Here is a 22,060-nt window from a genome sequence, read left to right as displayed (position 1 = left end):
TTCAGGATTTTCCCCAAATTTTCTCTGATTTTTCCCAAATTTTCCTGAATTTTTCCCAATTTTTTTCCTGATTTCTCCCAGATTTTTCAGGATTTTTTCCAAATTTTCCCAGGATTTTTCCCAAACTTTTTCCAGGATTTTTCCCAAACTTTTTCCTGAATTTTTCCAATTTTTCCTGTATTTTCCCACATTTTTCCCAAATTTTCCCAAATTTTTCCCACATTTTTCCTGATTTTTACCAGACTTCTCCCAAATTTTTCCTTAATTTTCTGATTTTTCCCAAATTTTTCAAATTTTTTTCTGATTTTTCCCTGATTTTTCCTGAATTTTACCAAAGTTTTCAGGATTTTTCCTGATTTTTCACAATTTTTCCTGAATTTTTCCTGACTTTTCACAAATTTTTCCGGATTTTCCTGAATTTTTCAAAATTTTTCCCAGATTCTCCCAAATTTTTCCTGAATTTTCCAATTTTCCCCTGATTTTTCCTAGATTTTTCCCAAATTTTCCCGAATTTTCCCAGATTTTCTCTGAATTTTCTCTGATTTTTCAGGATTTTTCCCACATTTTTCCTGATTTTTCCCTGAATTTCCCCAAATTTTTCCCAAAATTTCTCTGACTTTTCCCAATTTTTTCCTGATTTTTTATGATTTTTCTGTGATTTTTCAGAACTTTTCCTAAATTTTCCCAAATTTTTCTCAAATTTTCCCAGGCTTTTTCCCAATTTTTTTCCAAATTTTTCCTGTTTTTTCCCAAATTTTCCTGAACTTTCCCAAATTTTTCCAAATTTCCCCAAACTTTTCCTGATTTTTCAGGATTTTTCCCAATTTTTTACCAAACTTTCATAATTTTTCCTAAATGCTCCCAATTTTTTCCCAGATTTTTCAGGATTTTCCCCAAATTTTTCGTGATTTTCCCAGATTTTCCCAAATTTTCCTGTAATTTTCCGATTTTTCCTGAATTTTTCAGGATTTTTACCAAATTTTTCTGGATTTTCCCGAATTTTTCAGGATTTTTTCCTGAATTTTCCCACATTTTCCCCAAATTTTCCTGAATTTTTCCTGATTTTTCACATTTTTTTCCTGATTTTTCCCAGATTTTTCAGGATTTTTCCCAAATTTTTTCAGGAAATTTTTTTTCCCTGAGAATTCCAGGATTTTTTTCCTCTGATTTTGGGATTTTTTTCCAGGCAATTCCAGGATTTTGTTCTTCAGATTTTCAGGGCTTTTTCTGGGAATTGTGGAATATTTTCCCTCGGATTCCAGGATTTTTTTTTTGGGAATTCTGGGATTTTTTGGGGGAATTTTGGGGGTTTTTTGGGGGGAATTTTTTTTTTGAATTTTGGGATTTTTTCCTTGGTAATTCCATTATTTTTTTCCTGGGAATTCTGCGATTTTTTCCTTTGAATCCCAAGATTTTGTTCCGGGAATTTTGGAATTTTTTTTGAGAATTTTCTATTTTTTGGGGGAATTTTAGATTTTTTTCCAGGAATTCCAGTTTTTTTTTTTTCCTTGGGAATTCCAAGATTTTTTTCCTGAGATTTCTAGGATTTTTTTTCTGGGAATTCTGGGATTTTTTCTCCTTGGAATTCCAAGATTTTTTTTCCTGGGATTTGTAGACTTTTTTCCCTGGCAATTCCGGGATTTTTTTTTTTTTTGCCATTCCAGGATTTTTTCCAGGAATTTTGGAATTTTTTTTCGAATTTTGGATTTTTTCCAGAAATTTTGAATTTTTTCTGGGATTTTGACATTTTTCTGCAAATTCTGGGATTTTTTTCCTCAGATTTTGGGATTTTTTCCCCGGGAATTCCAGGATTTTTCTGGGAATTTTAAATTTTTTTAAATTTTGGATTTTTTCTGGGAATTCTGGGATTTTTTTTTCCGGAATTTTGGAATTTTTTTAATTTTGGAATTTTTTAGAATTTTTTTGGAATTTTTTTGAATTCTAGTATTTTTTCCCTGAGAATCTAGGATTTTTTCCTCTGATTTTGGGATTTTTTTCCAGGAATTTGATTTTTCCCGGGAAATTTGGATTTTTTTCCTGGGATATTTTCCCTGGGAATTCCAGGAATTTTTTCCTCTGATTTTGGGGAAATTTGGGATTTTTTTCTGGGAATTGTGGAATTTTTTTCCTGGGAATTCCAGAAATTTTTTTCCTGAGAATTCCAGGATTTTTTTCCCTCTGATTTTGGAATTTTTTCCAGAAATTTTGGAATTTTTTCCAGGAATTTTGGGAATTTTTGGGGAATTTTGGATTTTTTCTGGAATTCTGGAATTTTTTGGGGGGAATTTTGGATTTTTCTTCCTGGGAATTCCAGAATTTTTTTCCTGAGAATTCCAGCATTATTTTTCTGGGAATTTTGGAATTTTTGGGGGGAATTTTGGGGTTTTTTCCAGAGTTTTGGAATTGTTTTGGGGAATTCTGGATATTTTCCTGGAATTCTGGGATTTCTTTTTGGGAATCTTGGGATTTTTTTGGGGAATTCCAGGATTTTTTTTTCTGCAATTCTGGCATTTTTTTCCCGGGAATTCCAGGATTTTTTGGGGGAATTTTGCAATTTTTTTTTTTTATTTTGGATTTTTTCTGGGAATTCCAGGATTTTTTGGGAATTTTTGGGGAATTTTTGGGGAATTTTTTGGGAATTTTTTTGGGAATTTTTGGGGATTTTTTTTTGGCAATTTTTTTGGGAATTTTTGGGGAATTTTTTGGGAATTCTGCTCACCCAGCACGGAGAAGCAGCGCAGCAGCTCCGAGTGATTCTTGGCGCTCGAGGGAATTTCAGGATCAACCGGAGAGCAAATCTGCAGGAAAAATTGGGAAAATTAGGGAAAAAATGGGGAAAAATGGGGGGAAAATGGGAAAAATTTGGGGAAAAATTGGGGAAAAAATAGGTCAAAATTGGGAGAAATATTGGGAAAAAATTGGGGGGAAAATTGGGGAAAAAATGGTGAAAATAGGGAGAAAAATGTGGGGAAAAAATTGGGGGAAAATTGGGGGAAATGGAGAAATTTTGGGGGAAAAAATGGGAAAAAATGGGAAAATATGGGGAAAATGGGAAAAATTAGGAAAATTGAGGGGAAAATGGGGGAAAAAATTGGGAAAAATATTGGAGAAAAATGGGAGAAAATGGGGAAAAATGGGGGGGAAATGAGAAAAATGGGGAAAATGGGGAAAAAATGGGGAAAAAATGGGGGAAAAATGGGGGAAAAATGGGAAAAAATGGGAGAAAAATGGGGGAAATGGGGAAAAAACTGGAAAAAGAGGAGAAAATGGGGGAAAATGGGGAAATTGGGGAAAATGGGGGAAAAATGGAGAAAAAATGGGAGAAAATGAGGAAAAAATGGGGAAAACTGGAAAAAGAAAAATGGGGAAAAATGGGAGAAAATGTGGAGAAAATGTGGGAAAAATGAGGAAAAATGGGGGGAAAATGAGAAAAAATGGGGGAAAATTGGGGGAAAAAATGGGAAAAAAAAAAAGGGAAAAAATGGGGAAATAATGGGAAAAATGGGGGTAAATGGGAAAAAATTGGGGGAAAATTGGGGGAAAAAATGGGAAAGAAATGGGAAAAATGGGGAAAAATTTGGGAAAAAACAGAAAATCTGAGGGAAATCAGAAAATTAAGGAAAAATTTGGGAAAATTCGGGAAAAATCAGGGAAAATCAGGGAAAAATTTGGCAAAATTCAGGAAAAATTTGGAAAATTTGTGAAAAATCAAAAAATTAAGGAAAATTCAAGAAAATTTGGGAAAAATCAGGAAAAAATTTGGGAAAATTTGGGAAAAAAATGGGAAAAATCAGGGAAAATTTAGGGAAATCTGAGAAAAATCAGAGAAAATTTGGGAAAAATTCATGAAAATTCAGGAAAAATCAGGGAAAATCTGGGAAAAGTCAGGAAAATTTGGGAAAAATTTGGGAAATATCAAGAAAAGTTTGGGAAAAATCAGGAAAAATTGGGAAAAATTTGGGAAAATTTGGTTACCTGAGGGAGAAGAGAATTGAGGAGAAATTCCAGTTGAGATTCCAAACTGCGACTTCCAATTGCTGCTGAGGATTCCAGGATTTGACAGAGACTCTGCGGGAAAAATGGGAATTTTGGGGATTTTGGGAATTTTGGGGAATTTGGGAATATGAGGGAAAATTGGGAAAAATCCTGAGAAAAATCCAGGAAGGAAATGGAGAAAATTTTGGGGAAAACACCTGAAAAATCCTGGAAAAATCTCAGAAAAATCCTGGGAAAATGTGGGAAAATTGGGGAAAAAAACAGGAAAAATGTGGGGAAAAAATCTCAGAAAAATCCCAGGAAAAATCTGGGAAAATTCCTGGAAAAATCCCAGAAAAAAACTGGGAAAAATCTGGGGAAAATCCAGAAGAAATCCCAGAAAAGTCCTGGAAAAATGTGGGGAAAATCCAGGGAAAATCTGGGGAAAAATCCAGAAAAAATCCCAGGAAAAAACCAAGAAAAATCTGGGAAGAATCCTGGAAAAAATCAGGGGAAAATCATGGGAAAATCCAGGGGAAAAAAAGAGAAAAATGAGGGAAAAATCCAGGAAAAAACCAGGAAAAATATGGGGAAAATCACAGAAAAATCTGGGAAAAATCCAGAAAAAAACAGGGGAAAAAATCCAGGAAAAATCCCAAAAAAAATCCAGAAAAAATCTGGAATAATCTGGGAAAAATCTGGGAAAATTCTGGGAAAAAAATCTGGGAAAAATCAGTGAGAAATACAGGAAAAGTACAAAAAAAAATTCCAGGAAAAATCCTGGAAAAAATGAGAGAAATCAGGGGAAATTCCAGGAAAAAAATGAGGAAAATGAGAAAAAAAATTGGGAAAAATCCAGGAAAAAAACTGGGAAAAATCCCAGAAAAATCCAGGAAAAATCTGAGAAAAACATGGAGAAAATCCTGGAAAAATCCAAGAAAAATCCTGGAAAAAAATCCAGGAAAACTCTGGGAAAAAATCCAGAAAAAAATCAAGAAAAATCTGGAGAAAATTGGGAAAAAATCAGGAAAAATCTGGGGAAAAAAATGTGGGAAAATTCAGAAAAAATCTGGGAAAAACATGGTGGAAATGGTGGGCAAAAAACGAGGAAAAATCCTGGAAAAAATGAGAAAAATCTGGGAAAATTCCATTAAAAAAATGGGAAAAAAAAAGAAAAATCCAGGAAAATTCCAGAAAAAAATGGGAAATTTGGGAAAAATTGGGAAAACTTGGGATTTGGGGTTGGAAAGTTGGGAATTGCCAAACCTTGGAGATGGGAAAAGCTTGGGGATGTTTCCTGTAGAGTCCCAGAAAAATCCAGGAAAAATAAGGGAAAAAAACAGGAAAAATCCCAGGAAAAATCTAGGGAAAAAATGGGAAAATTCCCAGAAAAATCCGAGAAAAATCCCAGAAAAATCCCAGAAAAATCCCAGAAAAATCCCAGAAAAAATGAGAAAAATCCGAGAAGATTCCAGAAAAAATTGAGGAAAAATCTAGGGAAAAAACTGGGGAAAATGTGGGAAAATCCAGAAAAAATGTAGGAAAAATATGGAAAAAATCCTGGAAAATCCAAGAAAAATCCTGGGAAAAAAAGAGAAAAATCTGGGGAAATTCCGGAAAAAAACCAGAAAAAATTGGGAAAAAATGAGGAAAAATCCAGGAAAAAAAAAGGGAAAAATGAGAAAAAATTGGGAAAAGTCCAGGGAAAATTGAGAAAAATCCAGAAAAAAAAGCAGAAAATCTGGGAAAAGTTGGGATTTGGGGTTGGAAAACTTGGGAATTGCCAAACCTTGGAGATGGGAAAAGCTTGGGGATGTTTCCTGTAGAGTCCCAGAACCGCCGGCAGCAGTTTAGGGATTTGCTCTTCCAGCTTTTCCTTGGGAATTAAGGAACTCATGGAGCCCAAAGCCTCAACCGCCGCCTGGCGCACCTGGAAAACGCCGGAAAGTTCCGGAAAATTAGGGGGAAAATCCCGGGAAAATTCCGGGAAATTGTGGGGAAATTCTGGGAAATTGTGGGAAAATTCTGGGAAAATTCCAGGAAATTGTGGGAAAATTCTGGGAAATTCCAGGAAAAATTCCAGGAAATTGTGGGAAAAGTCCCGGAAAATTCTGGGAAAATTCTGGAAAAATTCCAGGAAATTGTGGGAAAATTCCGGGAAATTCCAGGAAAATTCTGGAAAAATCCTGCAAAGTTATGGAAAAATCCCGGAAAAATTCCAGGAAGTTGTGGGAAAATTCTGGGAAAATTCTGGAAAAATTCCAGGAAATTGTGGGAAAATTCTGGGAAAATTCCAGGAAATTGTGGGAAAATTCTGGGAAAATTCTGGGGAAATAATTCCTGAAAAAATTGTGGAAAATCCTGGAAAGTTATGGAAAAATCCCAGAAAAATTCCAGGAAATTGTGGGAAAATTCTGGAAAAATTCCAGGAAATTGTGGGAAAATTCTGGGAAAATTCCTGAAAAAATTGTGGGAAAATTCCGGGAAAATTGTGGAAAAATTCCAGGAAATTGTGGGAAAATTCCGGAAAGATTCTGGGAAAATTCCGGGAAAGTTCCTGAAAAAATTGTGGAAAAATTCTGGGAAATCACGGAAAATTCTGGAAAAATTCCGGAAAATTCCAGGAAAATTCCTGAAAAAATTCCTGAAAAAATTGTGGAAAAACCCCAGAAAGTTATGGAAAAATCCCGGAAAAATTCCAGGAAATTGTGGGAAAATTCCCGGGAAAATTCCAGAAAAATTCCAGGAAATTGTGGGAAAATTCCAGGAAAATTCCTGAAAAAATTCCTGAAAAAATTGTGGAAAATCCTGGAAAGTTATGGGAAAATCCCAGAAAAATTCCAGGAAATTGTGGGAAAATTCCGGGAAAATTCCGGGAAAATTCCTAGAAAATTCCTAGAAAAATTCCAGGAAAATTCCTAGAAAAATTCCAGGAAAATTCTTAGAAAAATTGTGGAAAAATTCTGGTAAATCACAGAAAATTCCAGAAAATCCTGGAAAAATTCCGGGAAAATTCCTGAAAAAATTGTGGAAAATTTCTGGAAAATTCTGGAAAAATTCCGGGAAAATGCCTGAAAAAGATCCTGAAAAAATTGTGGGAAAATCCTGGAAAGTTATGGAAAAATCCCAGAAAAATTCCAGGAAATTGTGGGAAAATTCCGGGAAAATTCTGGAAAAATTCCAGGAAATTGTGGAAACATTCCAGAAAAATTCTGGAAAAATTCCAGAAAAATTCCAGGAAATTGTGGGAAAATTCCAGGAAAATTCCTGAAAAAAATCCTGAAAAAATTGTGGAAAAATCCTGGAAAATTATGGAAAAATCCCGGAAAAATTCCAGGAAATTGTGGGAAAATTCTGGAAAAATTCCGGGAAAATTCCTGAAAAAACTGTGGAAAAATTCCAGGAAAATTCCTAGAAAAATTCTGGGAAAATTCCAGAAAAATTCCAGGAAAATTCTTAGAAAAATTGTGAGAAAATTGCAGAAAAATTCCAGGAAAATTCCTGAATAAATAGTGGAAAAATTCCAGGAAAATTCCAGAAAAATCCCAGAAAAATTCCAAGAAATTGTGGGAAAATTCCAGAAAAATTCCGGGAAAATTACTGAAAAAATTGTGGGAAAATTTTGGGAAATCACGGAAAATTCCGGAAAAATCCCGGGAAAATTCCGGGAAAATTCCAGGAAATTGTGGGAAAATTCCAGGAAAATTCTGGGAAAATTCTGGGAAAATTCCTGAAAAAACTGTGGAAAAATTCCAGGAAATTGTGGAAAAATTGTGGAAAAATTCTGGAAAATCCCGGAAAGTTCCAGAAAGTTAGAGAAAATTCTGGAAAATCGCAGAAAACCCCAGAATTCTGATGGGAAATCCCAGAAAATCCTGGAAAATCCCAGAATTCTGACAGGAAATCCTGGAAAATCTGGGAAAATCCTGGAATTCTGACAGGAAAACACAGAAAAAATTGGGAAAAACATGGAATTCTGACGGAAATCCCAGAAAATTTGGGAAAATCCCAGAATACCAAAGGAAAATCCTGGAAAACCCTGGAATTCCGATGGGAAATCCCAGAAAATCAGGGAAAATCACAGAATTCTGATGGGAAATCCCCAAAATTCCCAATTTCATCCCCAAAATTTCAAATCCAATGGAATTCCATCCCAGAATTCCAAACCCAGGAGGTAATAAAACTCCCAAAATTCCACATCCAATCCCAGAATTCCCAAAAAATTCCCAAAAAATTCCCAGAAAATTCCCAAAATTCCACATCCAGGACATAATAAAATTCCCAAAATTCCCCATCCAGTCCCAGAAAATTCCCAGAAAATTCCCAGAAAATTCCCAAAATTCCCCATCCAGTCCCAGAAAATTCCCAGAAAATTCCCAGAAAATTCCCAAAATTCCCCATCCAGTCCCAGAATTCCCAAAAAAATTCCTGGAAAATTCCCAAAATTCCAATTCCAGGGGGTAAAAAATTCCCAAAACTCCTTCTCAAGTCCCAGAATTCCCAGAAAATTCCCAGAAAATTCCCAAAATTCCCCATCCAGTCCCAGAATTCCCAAAAAATTCCCAAAATTCCACATCCTGAATTATTTTATCCCCAAAATTCCCAATTTCATCCCTAAAATTCCACATCCAGAGAGATTTTATCCCCAAAATTCCACATCCAGGATGTAATAAAACTCCCAAAACTCCTCCTCAAGTCCCAGAATGCCCAAAAAATTCCTGGAAAATTCCCAAAATTCCCCATCCAGTTCCAGAATTCCCAAAAAATTCCCAAAATTCCACATCCAGGAGGTAATTAAACTCCCAAAATTCCACATCCAGCCCCAGAATTCCCAAAAAATTCCCAAAAAATTCCCAAAATTGCAATTCCAGGGATTAAAAAATTCCCAAAATTCCCCATCTGGTCTCAGAATTCCCAAAAAATTCCCAGAAGATTCCCAGAAAATTCCCCATCCAGTCCCAGAATTCCCAGAAAATTCCCAAAATTCCACATCCAGGACGTAATAAAACTCCCAAAATTCCACATCCAGTCCCAGAATTCCCAAAAAATTCCCAGAAAATTCCCAAAATTCCACATCCAGGACATAATAAAACTCCCAAAATTCCCCATCCAGTCCCAGAATTCCCAAAAAATTCCCAAAATTCCACATCCAGGACGTAATAAAACTCCCCAAAACTCCTCCTCAAGTCCCAGAATTCCCAAAAAATTCCCAGAAAATCCCCAAAATTCCAAACCCATGGAACTCCAACCCCACAATTCCAAACCCAGGAGGTAATAAAATTCCCAAAATTCCACATTCAAAGTGATTTCATCCCCAAAAATTCCAAATCCGTGGAGTTTCATCCCTAAAAAATTCCTGGAAAATGCCCAAAATTCCCCATCCAGTTCCAGAATTCCCAAAAAATTCCCAAAATTCCACATCCAGGAGGTAATTAAACTCCCAAAACTCCTCCTCAAGTCCCAGAAAATTCCCAAAAAATTCCCAGAAAATTCCCAAAATTCCACCCCAGGAGGTAATAAAACTTCCAAAATTCCCCATCTGGTCTCAGAATTCCCAGAAAACTCCCAAAATTCCCCATCCAGTCCCAGAATTCCCAAAAAATCCCCAAAATTCCACATCCAGGAGGTAATAAAACTCCCAAAATTCCTAATCCAGTCCCAGAATTCCCAAAAAATTCCCAGAAAATTCCCAAAATTCCACACCCAGGATGTAATAAAACTGCCCAAAACTCCTCCTCCAGTCCCAGAATTCCCAGAAAATTCCCAGAAAACTCCCAGAAAATTCCCAAAATTCCCCATCCAGTCGCAGAATTCCCAAAAAATTCCCAGAAAATTCCACATCCAGAGGAGTTCCATCCCCACAATTCCAAACCCAGGAGGTAATAAAATTCCCAAAATTCCACATTCAAAGTGATTTCATCCCCAAAAATTCCAAATCCGTGGAGTTTCATCCCTAAAAAATTCCCGGAAAATTCCCAAAATTCCCGAAAAACCCACCTTGGGCTCTCGGTGCTGCAGCCAGGCTGAGAAGAGAACCTCGAAGGCGACGGAGAATTCCTGAGCAAAAGCATCTCCTCGGATGGTTGGGTCAGGAGCTTCCCCCAGGTTGGCCAAATACTCCTGGATGCTCTCGCTGAAGCGCTGCAGGGCTGGGAAATTCCAGAAAATTCCAGAAAATTCATTGGATTAGCTTTGGGAAAAGTCTGGAAAAAATCGCGAAAAAATCGCGAAAAATTCGCAGAAAAATCACAGAAAAATCGCAAGAAAATCACAAAATATTCCCCAAAAATTCTCAAAAAATTCCCAAAATTCCTCTTGGAAAAATTCCCCAAATTGCCAGAAAATTCCCTGAAAATTCCCAGAAAATTTGCAAAAAATTTCCAGAAAATTCGCAAAAAATGCGCGAAAAATTCGTGAAAAATTCGCAAAAAATTCGCAAAATATTCCCCAAAAATTTGCAAAAAATTTGCGTAAAGTTCGCGAAAAATTCACCCAAAAATCGCAAAATAATACACAAAATTCCCAGAAAAATTCCCCAAAAAATTCGCAAAAAATTCCCCCAAAAAAATCCCAGAAAAATGCCTGAAAACATTCCCAGGAAATTCGCAAAAAATTCACAAAAAATTCTCCAAAAATTCCTCTCAGAAAAATTCTGGAATTTTCTGGGAATTTTCCGGGAATTTTCTGGGAATTTTCCAGAGGTTATTCCTGCAATTTTCTGGGAATTTTGGGAATTTTTTTGGCATTTTTTGGGACTTTTTTGCAAATTTTTTGCGAATTTTTTGGGATTTTTTTTGGACTTTTTTGCGAATTTTTGGGAACATTTTCGGGAATTTTTTGGGAATTTTTTGGGGAATTTTTTGGGGAATTTTCTGGGACTTTTGGGGAATTGCTGAGCAAAAGCATCTCCTCGGATGGTTGGGTCAGGAGCTTCCCCCAGGTTGGAGAAATAAATTCTCCTGGATGCTCTCGCTGAAGCGCTGCAGGGCTGGGAAAATGTGGAAAAAATTCCCAAGAAATTCACAAAATATTCCCAGAAAATTTGCAAAAAATTCCCCAAAAATTCACCAAAAAAATCCCAGAAAAATTCCCAGAAAATTCAAAAAAAATTTGCAAAAAATTCGTAGAAAATCCAAAAAAAATTCCCCAAAAAATTCCCGAAAAAACTCCCAGGAAAAATCCTGAAAAAACTCCCCAAAAATTCGTGAAAAATACCAAAAAAATTAGCAAAAAGTACCGAAAAATTCCCAAAAAATTCACCAAAAAATTGTAAAAAATTCCCCCAAAAATCGCAAAAATTCCCCAAAAATTAAAATAAAATTCGCAAAAAAATCCAAAAAAATTCGCAAAAAAAATCAGGTAATTCTGGGAATATTCCCCAGGATAATCCAAGGAATTTTTTGGGAATTTTCCAGGAATTTTCTGCGATTTTTCCAGAGGTTATTCCCAGAATTTTCTGGGAATTTTGGGATTTTTTGGGCATTTTTGGGGGATTTTTTTGGGAATTTTTGGGGAATTTTTTAGGCATATTTTGCGACTATTTTGGGATTTTTTTTTTATTTCTTTGCGAATTTTTGGGAACATTTTTGGGAATTTTTTGTGAATTTTTTGGGGAATTTTTTGGGACTTTTGGGGAATTCCTGAGCAAAAGCATCTCCTCGGATGGTTGGGTCAGGAGCTTCCCCCAGGTTGGCCAAATACTCCTGGATGCTCTCGCTGAAGCGCTGCAGGGCTGGGAAATTCCAGAAAATTCCAGAAAATTCATTGGATTAGACTCAGGAAAGTTCCCGGAAAAAATCGTGAAAAATTCACGAAAAATTCGCCAAAAAATCGTGAAAAATGCGTGAAAAATTAGCGAAAAAATCGCAAATATTCCCCCAAAAATACGTAAAATATTCCCAAAATTCCTCTTGGAAAAATTCGCAAAAAATTCGCAAAAATTCGCGGAAAATTCGCGAAAAATTCGCAGAAAATTTGCAGAAAATTCCCCAAGAAATTCGCAGAAAATGCGCAAAAAAATCGCAAAAAGTTCCCCAAAAATTCTCAAAAAATTTCCAAATTCCAGAAAAAAATCTTGGAATTTTGTCAGAAAAATTGCCGGAAAAAATCACGAAAAAATCGTGAAAAAATCGTGAAAAAATTAACGAAAAATTCATGAAAAATTCGCGACAAATTCGTGAAAAATTCGTGAAAAATTCACCAAAAAATCCTAAAATTCCTCCTGGAAAAATTCCCCAAATTTGCAAAAAAAAATCGCGAAAAATTTGCAAAAAATTCACGAAAAAATCGCGAAAAAGTCGCGAAAAAATCGCAAAATATTCCACCAAAAATTCGCAAAAAATTCCCCAAATTCCTCTTGGAAAAATTTGCAAAATATTCCCAAAAATTTCCCCAAAAATTCCCCAAAAAATTGCAAAAATTTCCAGAAAATTCGCAAAAAATTCGCGAAAAATTCGTGAAAAATTCGTGAAAAATTCGCAAAATATTCCCCAAAAATTTGCAAAAAATTTGCGTAAAGTTCGCGAAAAATTCACCCAAAAATCGCAAAAAAATTCACAAAATTCCCAGAACAATTCCAAAAAAAATTCGCAAAAAATTCCCCCAAAAAAATCCCAGAAAAATTCCTGAAAAAATTCCCAGGAAATTCGCAAAAAATTCACAAAAAATTCTCAAAAAATTCCTCTCAGAAAAATTCTGGAATTTTCTGGGAATTTTCCAGGAATTTTCTGGGAATTTTCCAGAGGTTATTCCTGCAATTTTCTGGGAATTTTGGGAATTTTTTTGGCATTTTTTGGGACTTTTTTGCAAATTTTTTGCGAATTTTTTGGGATTTTTTTTGGACTTTTTTGCGAATTTTTGGGAACATTTTCGGGAATTTTTTGGGAATTTTTTGGGGAATTTTTTGGGGAATTTTTTGGGACTTTTGGGGAATTGCTGAGCAAAAGCATCTCCTCGGATGGTTGGGTCAGGGGAAATTCCAGAAAAAAATCTTGGAATTTTGTCAGAAAAATTGCCGGAAAAAATCGCAAAAAAATCGCGAAAAATTTGCAGAAAATTCACAAAAAAAAATGGCAAAAAAAGGCAAAAAAATGGCAAAAAAAAAATCCCAAAAAAATCGCAAAAATCCCCAAAATTCCTCTCGGAAAAATTCCCCAAATTTCCAGAAAATTCGCAAAAAATTCCCCACAAATTGGCAAAAAATTCGCAAAAACATTCCAGAAAATTGGTGAAAAATTCGCAAAAAAATTCGTGAAAAATTCACGAAAAATTCACAAAAAATTCACGAAAAATTCGCAAAAAATTCACAAAATTCCCAGAAAATTCCTGGGAAAATTCACAAAAATTTTGCAAAAAAATAGTGAAAAGTTTGCAGAAAATTCACCAAAAAATGGCAAAAAAATGGCAAAAAAAATGGCAAAAAATTCCCCAAAAATTCGCAAGAAATTCCCAAGATTCCTCTTGGAAAAAGTTCCCAAATTGCCCGAAAATTCCCAGAAAATTCGCAAAAAATTCACCAAAAAATCACGAGAAATTTTCAACAAATTCGCAAAATATTCTCAAAATATTTGCAAAAAATTCTCAAAACATTCGCAAAAAATTCCCAGAAAATTTTTTAAAAATTCACAAAAAATTCACAAAAAATTCACAAAAAAATCTGGAAAAAACTCCCCAAAAACTCGCGAAAAATTCCCAAAAAAAAATCACAAAAAATTCGCAAAAAACCCCAAAAAATTTGCAAAAAAGTCACAAAAAATTCTCAAAAAAATCCAGAATTTTTCTGGTATTTTTTCCAGTATTTTTTTCTGATATTTTTTCTGGAATTTTCCACGGATTTTTTCCAGGATTTTTTCCAAGATTTTTCCGGGATTTCTCCTGGAATTTTCCTGGGATTTTCCAGGAATTTTTCATTTTTTCTGGAATTTTCCCAGGATTTTTCCAGGATTTTTCTGGGATTTTTAAAGAATTTTTCTGGTATTTTTTCAGACATTTTTCCAGGATTTTTTCTGGGATTTTCCTGGTATTTATTCCGGAATTTTCCTGTGATTTTTCCTGCAATTTTCCCACAATTTTCCTGTGATTTTCTGGGTTTTCCCAGGATTTTCCCAGGATTTATTCTGGAATTTTCACGGGATTTTTCCAGGATTTTTTCTGATATTTTCCCAGGGATTTTCCTGCAATTTTCCCAGGATTTTTCCAGGATTTTTCCAGTACTTTTCTGGAATTTTTCCGGAATTTCCCCAGGATTTTTCCTGGTATTTTTTCTGGCATTTTTCTGGGATTTTCCCGGAATTTTCCCGCAATTTTCCCAGTTCTTATTCTGGAATTTTCCCAGGATTTTCCCAGAATTTTTCTGGTATTTTTTCCAGAATTTTCCCAGGATTTTTCCAGGATTTTTTCTGGGATTTTTCCACAATTTTCCCCGGAATTTTCCCACGATTTTCCCGCGATTTTTCCAGTATTTATTCTGGAATTTTCACAGGATTTTTCCAGGATTTTTCCCACAATTTTTCTGATATTTTCCCATGATTTTCCCAGGATTTTTCCAGGATTTTTACCAGTACTTTTCTGGAATTTTTCCAGGATTTTTTCTGATATTTTCCCGGGTTTTTTCCTGAGATTTTTCCTGCAACTTTCCCAAGATTTTTCCCAGAATTTTTCTGGTATTTTTCCAGTATTTTTCTGGAATTTTCCCAGGATTTTTCCAGGATTTTTTCTGGGATTTTCCCGGGTTTTTTTCCAGGAATTTCCCGCAATTTTCCCAGTTCTTATCCTGGAATTTTTCCAGGATTTTTCCCCGAATTTTTCTGATATTTTCCCAGGATTTTCCCGCAATTTTCCCACGATTTTTCCACAATTTTCCCCAGGATTTTTCCTGGTATTTTTCCAGGATTTTTTCTGGAATTTTTCCAGGGTTTTTTCTGGTTTTTTCCCGGGTTTTTTCCAGGATTTTTCCATAATTTTCCTGTGATTTATTTCAGAATTTTCACAGGATTTTTCCAGGATTTTTTCCCGGAATTTTCCTGATATTTTCCCACAACTTTTCCATGAATTTTCCAGGATTTTCCCAGGATTTTCCCAGGATTTTTCCCAGACTTTTTCTGATATTTTCCCACGACTTTCCCATGATTTTCCCACGATTTTTTCCAGTATTTATTCTGGAATTTTCACAGGATTTTTCCAGGACTTTTCCCAGAATTTTTCTGATATATTTCCACAACTTTCCCATGATTTTCCTGGGATTTTTCCCACAATTTTCCTTCAATTTTTCCCAGGATTTTTCCCAGAATTTTCCCTCAATTTTCCTACAATTTTCCCACAACTTTCCCTCAATTTTTCCCACGATTTTCCCGGATTTTTCCAGCTTTTCCTGGGAATTCTCACCGTAGCAGAACTCGCACTTCATGGTCTCAGCCTTGGCCATTCCCAGCATGGGCAGCAAAGTTCCCAGGATGGAATTCAGGAACGGAACCATCCCGAAAACTTCGGGAAAAAAACGGGAAAAAAATGGGAAAAAAAAAGGGAAAAATGTCAGTCTGGATTTTTCCCAATTTTTCCCTAATTTTTCCTGATTTTTCCCAATTTTTCCCCGACTTTTCCTGATTTTTCCTGATTTTTCCCAATTTTTTACCTATTTTTCCCCATTTTTCCCCATTTTTCCCGATTTTCCCAATTTTTCCAATTTTTTCCTGACTTTTCCCCATTTTTCCTGAGTTTTCCCATTTTTTCCCCATTTTTCCCAATTTTTCCCATTTTTCCCAATTTTCCCAATTTTCCCCATTTTTCCTGATTTTTCCCAATTTTTCCCCATCTTTCCCCATTTTTCCCAATTTTTCCCCATTTTTCCCCATTTTTCCCGATTTTTCCCAATTTTCCCAATTTTTCCCAATTTTCCCCATTTTTCCTGATTTTTCCTGATTTTTCCCAATTTTTCCTGATTTTTCCCAATTTTTCCTGATTTTTCCCAATTTTTCCCCATTTTCCCCAATTTTTCCTGATTTTTCCCAATTTTTTCCAATTTTTCCCCATTTTTCCCGATTTTTCCCGAATTGCTGAGAAAATTTGGGAATTCCCAGAGGGGTTTTTCCCCCCGCAGAAAATCCCAGAATTCCCAGATTTCCCCAATTAATTCCCAGATTTCCCAAATTTCCCCGATTAATTCGCACAATCCCCAGAATTCCCAAATTTCCCAATTTTTTCCCGGATTTCCCAGAATCCCTAGAATTTCCAGAACTCCCGGATTTCCCAAATTTCCCAGAATTCCCAAATTTCCCAAAATCCCCAGAATCCCCAGATTTCCCGGATTAATTCCCAGATTTCCCAGAAATCCCAAATTCCCCGGAATTCCCAGATTTCCTAGATTTCTCAGATTTCCCAAACTTCCCAAATTTCCTGGATTAATTCCCAGAATTCCCCAGAATTCCAAATTTCCCAGATTCCCCAAATTCCCCAGAATCCCCAGATTTCCTAAATTTCCCAAATTAATTCCCAGATTTCCCAAATTTCACAGAATTCCCAAATTTCCCAAGTTTCACAGAACTCCTGGATTAATCCCCAGAATTCCCCAAATCTCCAGAATTCCCAAATTTCCTGGATTAATTCCCAGATTTCCCAAATTTCCCCCAATTTACAGATTAATCCCCAGAATCCTGAGGTTCCCCAATTTTCCCGAATTCCCCAAATTCCCCCAAATTCCCAAATTTCCCTCACCGTTGGCAGCCGCCAGCTCCGCGAAGGTTCTGAGCACGAAGGGATGCGGCAGAATTCCCAAATTCCCCAAAATCCCCAAATTCCCCAAATTCCCCAGAATCCCCAGAATTCCAAATTTTCCAGATTCCCCAAATTCCCCAGAATCTCCAGATTTCCTAAATTTCCCAAATTAATTCCCAGATTTCTCAGATTCCCCAGAACTCCCAGATTCCCCAAATTTCACAGAACTCCTGGATTAATCCCCAGAATTCCCCAAATCCCCTCAATTCCCAGATTCTCCAGAATCCCAACATTTCCCAAACTCCCCAGAATTCCCCAAAATTCCCCCAAAATTCCCCAAATCCTCACCGTTGGCAGCCGCCAGCTCGGCGAAGGTCCGGAGCACGAAGGGATGCGGCAGAATTCCCAAATTCCCCAAAATCCCCAAATTCCCCAAATTCCCCAGAACTCCCAGACTGTTCCCCAGAATTCCCAAAATCCCCAAATTCCCCAGAATCCCCAGAATTCCCAAATTCCCCAGAATTCCTGGATTTCCCCGATTCCCCGGAATCCCCAGAATCCCCAGATTTCCCAAATTTCCCAAATTCCCCAAATTTCTCAAATTTCCCAGATTTCCTGGAATTCCCAGAATCCCCAAATCCCCAGATTCCCCAAATTTTGCAGAATTTCCCAGATTTCTGAAATTCCCCAGACTTCCCAGATTTCCCAGATTTCCTGGAATTTGCAGATTTCCCAAATTTCCCAGATTAATTCCCAGATTTCCCAAAATCCCCAGAATTCCCCAAATTCCCCCAAAATTCCCAAATTCTCACCGTTGGCAGCCGCCAGCTCGGCGAAGGTCCTGAGCACGAAGGGATGCGGCAGAATTCCCGGCTGGAATTTCCCCAGGATCTCCTCCATCACCTTGTTCAGGAATTTCCTCCCGACGGAAACCAGGACGGCGCTGGAAGCTTCCTGCCATTCCGGGAGGAAATCCTGGAATTTCGGGAATAATGGAGGTTAGTGGGAATTTTGGGGAATTTTGGGAGGAAATCCTGGGATTTCGGGAATGCAGGAGGTCAGGGTTGGAGAGAATTGGGGGAATTTTGGGAATTTTTGGTGGGAATTTTGGGAGAAAATCCTGGGATTTCAGGAATTCCAGAGGGCAGGGTTGGCGGGAATTGTGAGAATTTGGGGATTTTGGGAGGAAATCCTGGAAATTCGGGAATGCAGGAGGTCAGGGTTGGAGAGAATTGGGGGAATTTTGGGGAATTTCGGGTGGGAATGTTGGGAATTTGGGAATTCCGGAAGTCAGGATTGGAGGGAATTGGGGGAATTTTGGGAATTTTTGGGTGGGAATTTTGGGAGAAAATCCTGGGATTTCGGGAATTCCGGAGGGCAGGAATTGTGGGAATTTTGGGAATTTTGGGTGGGAATTTTGGGAGAAAATCCTGGGATTTTGGGAATTCCAGAGGTCAGGAATTGTGGGAATTTTGGGAATTTTGGGTGGGAAGGTTGGGATTTGGGGTGGAATGGGAAAAGCTGGGAAAAGGCGTAAGGTGGGAAAAATTGGGAAAAATTGGGAAAAATCAAGAGAAATCAGGAAAAGATGGGAAAAGTCAGGAAAGGTCAGGAAAATTTGGGATCATTCAGGAAAAATCGGGAAAATTCGGGAAAAGCTGAGAAAATTGAAGAAAATTGGGGAAAATTCAGGAAAAGTCAGGAAAATTTGGGAAACCAACACAGCGCTGGAAGCTTCCTGCCACTCCGGCAGGAAATCCTGGAATTTTGGGAATTCTGGAGGTTAGTGGGAGTGGTGGGAATTTTGGGTGGGATTTTGGGAATTTTGGGAGGAAATCCTGGGAATTCGGGAATGCAGGAGGTCAGGATTGGAGAGAATTGGGGGAATTTTGGGGATTTTAGGAATTTTGGGAATTTTGGGAATTTTAGGAATTTTGGGAATTTTAGGAATTTTGGGAACTTTGGGAATTTTGGGAATGTTGGGATTTCAGGAATTCCAGAGGTCAGGGTCGGAGGGAATTGTGAGAATTTTGGGAATTCTGGGAATTTTGGGTGGGATTTTTGGAATTCCGGAGGTCAGGACTGCAGGGAATTGAGGGAATTGTGGGAATTTTGGGAATTTTGGGTGGGAATGTCGGAATTTGGGGATTCTAGGATTCTAGGATTTGGAACAGAATGGGAAAATTGGGAAAATTTGGGAAAAGTCGGAAGAAGTCAGAAGTCAGGAAAAACTGGGAAAAGCCAGGAAAAGTTGGGAAAAGCTGGGAAAATTCAGGAAAATTGGGGAAAATTTGGGATAATTCAGGAAAAAGTCAGGAAAAAGTCAGGAAAAATTCAGGAAAAATTCAGGAAAAGCTGTGAAAAGTTGGGAGAAGTGAAGAAAATTAGGGAAAATCAGAGAAAATTCGGGAAAAGTTGGGAAAATTTGGGAAACAAGAACAGCACTGGCGGCTTCCTGCCATTCTGGGAGGAAATCCTGGAATTCAGGAATTCTGGAGGTTAGTAGGAATTGTGAGAATTTGGGGATTTTGGGAGGAAATCCTGGGATCTCAGGAATTCCAGAGGTCAGGGTTGGTGGAATTGTGGGAATTTTGGGGAATTTTGGGTGGGAATGTTGGGATTTTGGGAATTCCGCAGGTCAGGATTGGCGGGAATTGTGGGAATTTTGGGGAATTTTGGGTGGGAATTTTGGGATTTCAGGAATTCCGGAGGTCAGGATTGGCAGGAATTGTGGGAATTTTGGGAACTTTGGAATTCCAGAGGTCAGGATTGTTGGGAATTTTGGGAATTTTGGGTGGGATTTTGGGAATTCCGGAGGTCAGCAGGGCAGGAATTGTGGGAATTGTGGGAATTCTGGGTAGTATTTTGGGAATTTTGGGAGGAAATCCTGGAATTTTGGGAATGCAGGAGGTCAGGGTTGGAGAGAATTGGGGGAATTTTGGGGAATTTTGGGGAATTTTGGGGAATGTTGGGAATTCTGGATGTGAATGTTGGGATTTCGGGAATTCCGGAGGTTAGTGGGGTAGGAATTGTGGGAATTTTGGGTGGGATTTTGGGTGGGATTTTGGGAATTCTGGGAGGTCAGGATTGGCAGGAATTGTGGGAATTGTGGGAATTTTGGGTGGGAATATTGGGATTTTGGGGATTCCGGAGGTCAGGATTGGCAGGAATTGTGGGAATTTTGGGAGGGAATTTTTGGATTTTGGGAATTCTACAGGTGAGGATTGGAGGGAATTGAGGGAATTTTGGGAGGAAGTCCTGGGATTTTGGGAATTCCAGAGGTCAGGATTGGCAGGAATTGGGGGAATTTTGGGAGGAAATGTTGGGATTTGGGGATTCTGGGATTTGGAACAGAAAGGGAAAATTGGGAAAAATTGGGAAAATTGGGAAAAATCCAGGAAAAATTAGGAAAAAATCAGGAAAAATTCAGGAAAAATCAGGGAAAATCAGGGAAAAGTCAGGAAAAGTCAGGAAAATTTGGGAAAAACTCATTAAAAATCAGGAAAAAAATTCAGGAAAAATTGAGGAAAAATCAGGAAAAATTCGGGAAAAATCAGGAAAAATTCAGAAAAAATCAGGAAAAATCAGGAAAAATTCAGGAAAATCGGGAAAAGTTGGGAAAATTCAGGAAAAATCAGAAAAAAATCAGGAAAAATCATGAAAAAATCAGGAAAAATCAGGAAAAAACCAGGAAAATTCAGGAAAAATCAGAAAAATTCGGGAAAGTTCTGGAAAAATCAGGAAAAAAATCAGGAAAATTCAGGAAAAGTCAGGAAAAATCAGGAAAAATTCAGGAAAAATCAGGAAAAGGATTCAGGAAAAGTTGAGGAAAAATCATGAAAAATTCGGGAAAATTCAGGGAAAATTCAGGAAAATCAGGAAAAGTTGGGAAAATTCAGGAAAAATCAGAAAAAATTCAGGAAAAATCAGGAAAAAATCAGGAAAAAGCAAGAAAAAAAATCAGGAAAAATCAGGAAAAATTCTGGAAAAATCAGGAAAAATCGAGGAAAATTCAGGAAAAGTTCAGGAAAAATCGGGAGAAGTCAGGAAAAGTCAGAAAAAATCAGGAAAAATCAGAAAAAAATCAGGAAAAATTCAGGAAAAAATCAGGAAAAATCATGAAAAATCAAGAAAAATTACGGAAAATCAGGAAAAATCGAGGAAAATTCAGGAAAAGTTCAGGAAAAATCGGGAGAAGTCAGGAAATGTCAGAAAAAATCAGGAAAAATCAGAAAAAAATCGGTAAAAATTCAGGAAAAATTCAGGAAAAATTCAGGAAAAATTCATGAAAAATCAAGAAAAATCAGAAAAAATCGGGAAAAAAATCAGAAAAATTCAGGAAAAATTCAGAAAATTTCAGGAAATTTCGGGAAAATTCTAGAAAATGCTGGAGCACACCTTGGATTTGGTCATCTCGTGCGACGCCAAGGCGACGACAGAAGCAGCTGAAGGTTTTCCCAACTCCTGGAGATGATTCCGGATGATGAATTCCATGGAGCGAAGGATCAGAGCGCGGTGAGGGTAGGGCAGCTGGAAAAGAGGGGATTTGGGGAATTTTGGGGATTTTTTGGGATTTTTTTGGGGATTTTGGGAGTTTTTTTGGGCTTTTTTGGGGATTTTTGGGGATTTTTGGGGGGTTTTTGGGCATTTTTGGGGAGTTTTTGGGGGGATTTTGGGGGGATTTTTTGGGAGTTTTGGGAATTTTTTGGGATTTTGGGGGATTTTGGGATTTTTAGGGATTTTTTGGGAATTTTTGGGGATTTTTTGGGATTTTTTTGGGGATTTTTTGGGGAATTTTTTGGGATTTTTTTTGGGATTTTTTGGGGATTTTTGGGGATTTTTTTTGAGGATTTTTTGGGGATTTTTTTTGGAATTTTGGGAAGTTTTAGGAATTTTTGGGGATTTTTTGGGATTTTTTGGGGATTTTTTGAGAATTTTTGGGGAATTTTCTGGATTTTTTGGGATTTTTGGGGAATTTTTTTGTGAATTTCAGGGATTTTTTGGGGATTTTTTGGGGATTTTTGGGAATTTGAGGGATTTTTTTGGAATTTTGGGGAATTTTGGGAATTTTTGGGGAATTTTTTGGGATTTTTTTGGGGATTTTTTGGGGATTTTTTGGGGGATTTTTTTTGAATTTTTTGGGGAATTTTGGGGAAATTTTTGGGATTTTGGGATTTTTTTGGGGAAATTTTGGGGATTTTTTTTTGATTTTTTTTGGGATTTTGTGGATTTTTGGGGGATTTTTTGGGGGATTTTTGGAGTTTTTGAGGATTTCAGGATTTTTTGGGATTTTGGGGATTTAATGTTGGATTTTTGGGATTTTGGGTTTGAATTTTTGGTTTTTTGGGGATTTTCCCTTTGGATTTTTTGGGATTTT

General features: G+C 36.9%; 1 protein-coding gene across 1 annotated transcript in view; it reads right to left on the bottom strand.

Moving 5' to 3' along the window:
- The window catches only part of LOC146421851 (maestro heat-like repeat-containing protein family member 1), a gene marked incomplete at both ends in the record, with an annotated part of 81,852 nt that extends 60,528 nt beyond the window's left edge, over nucleotides 1-21,324 (bottom strand). The window contains 7 exons of the mRNA XM_085047010.1: nucleotides 2,720-2,798; nucleotides 3,976-4,068; nucleotides 5,765-5,905; nucleotides 9,973-10,124; nucleotides 15,358-15,456; nucleotides 17,496-17,658; nucleotides 21,082-21,324. Of these exons, the coding sequence (XP_084903136.1) occupies nucleotides 2,720-2,798; nucleotides 3,976-4,068; nucleotides 5,765-5,905; nucleotides 9,973-10,124; nucleotides 15,358-15,456; nucleotides 17,496-17,658; nucleotides 21,082-21,324 (970 nt within the window). The remainder of the gene's footprint in view (nucleotides 1-2,719; nucleotides 2,799-3,975; nucleotides 4,069-5,764; nucleotides 5,906-9,972; nucleotides 10,125-15,357; nucleotides 15,457-17,495; nucleotides 17,659-21,081) is intronic.
- Between the last annotated feature and the right edge of the window lie 736 nt (nucleotides 21,325-22,060).

This window comes from Lichenostomus cassidix, unplaced genomic scaffold (genome assembly GCF_008360975.1).
Source record: "Lichenostomus cassidix isolate B80296 unplaced genomic scaffold, HeHo_3.0 HiC_scaffold_772, whole genome shotgun sequence".
Classification (NCBI taxonomy): domain Eukaryota; kingdom Metazoa; phylum Chordata; class Aves; order Passeriformes; family Meliphagidae; genus Lichenostomus; species Lichenostomus cassidix.
This window is presented reverse-complemented; position numbering and strand designations above follow the sequence as displayed.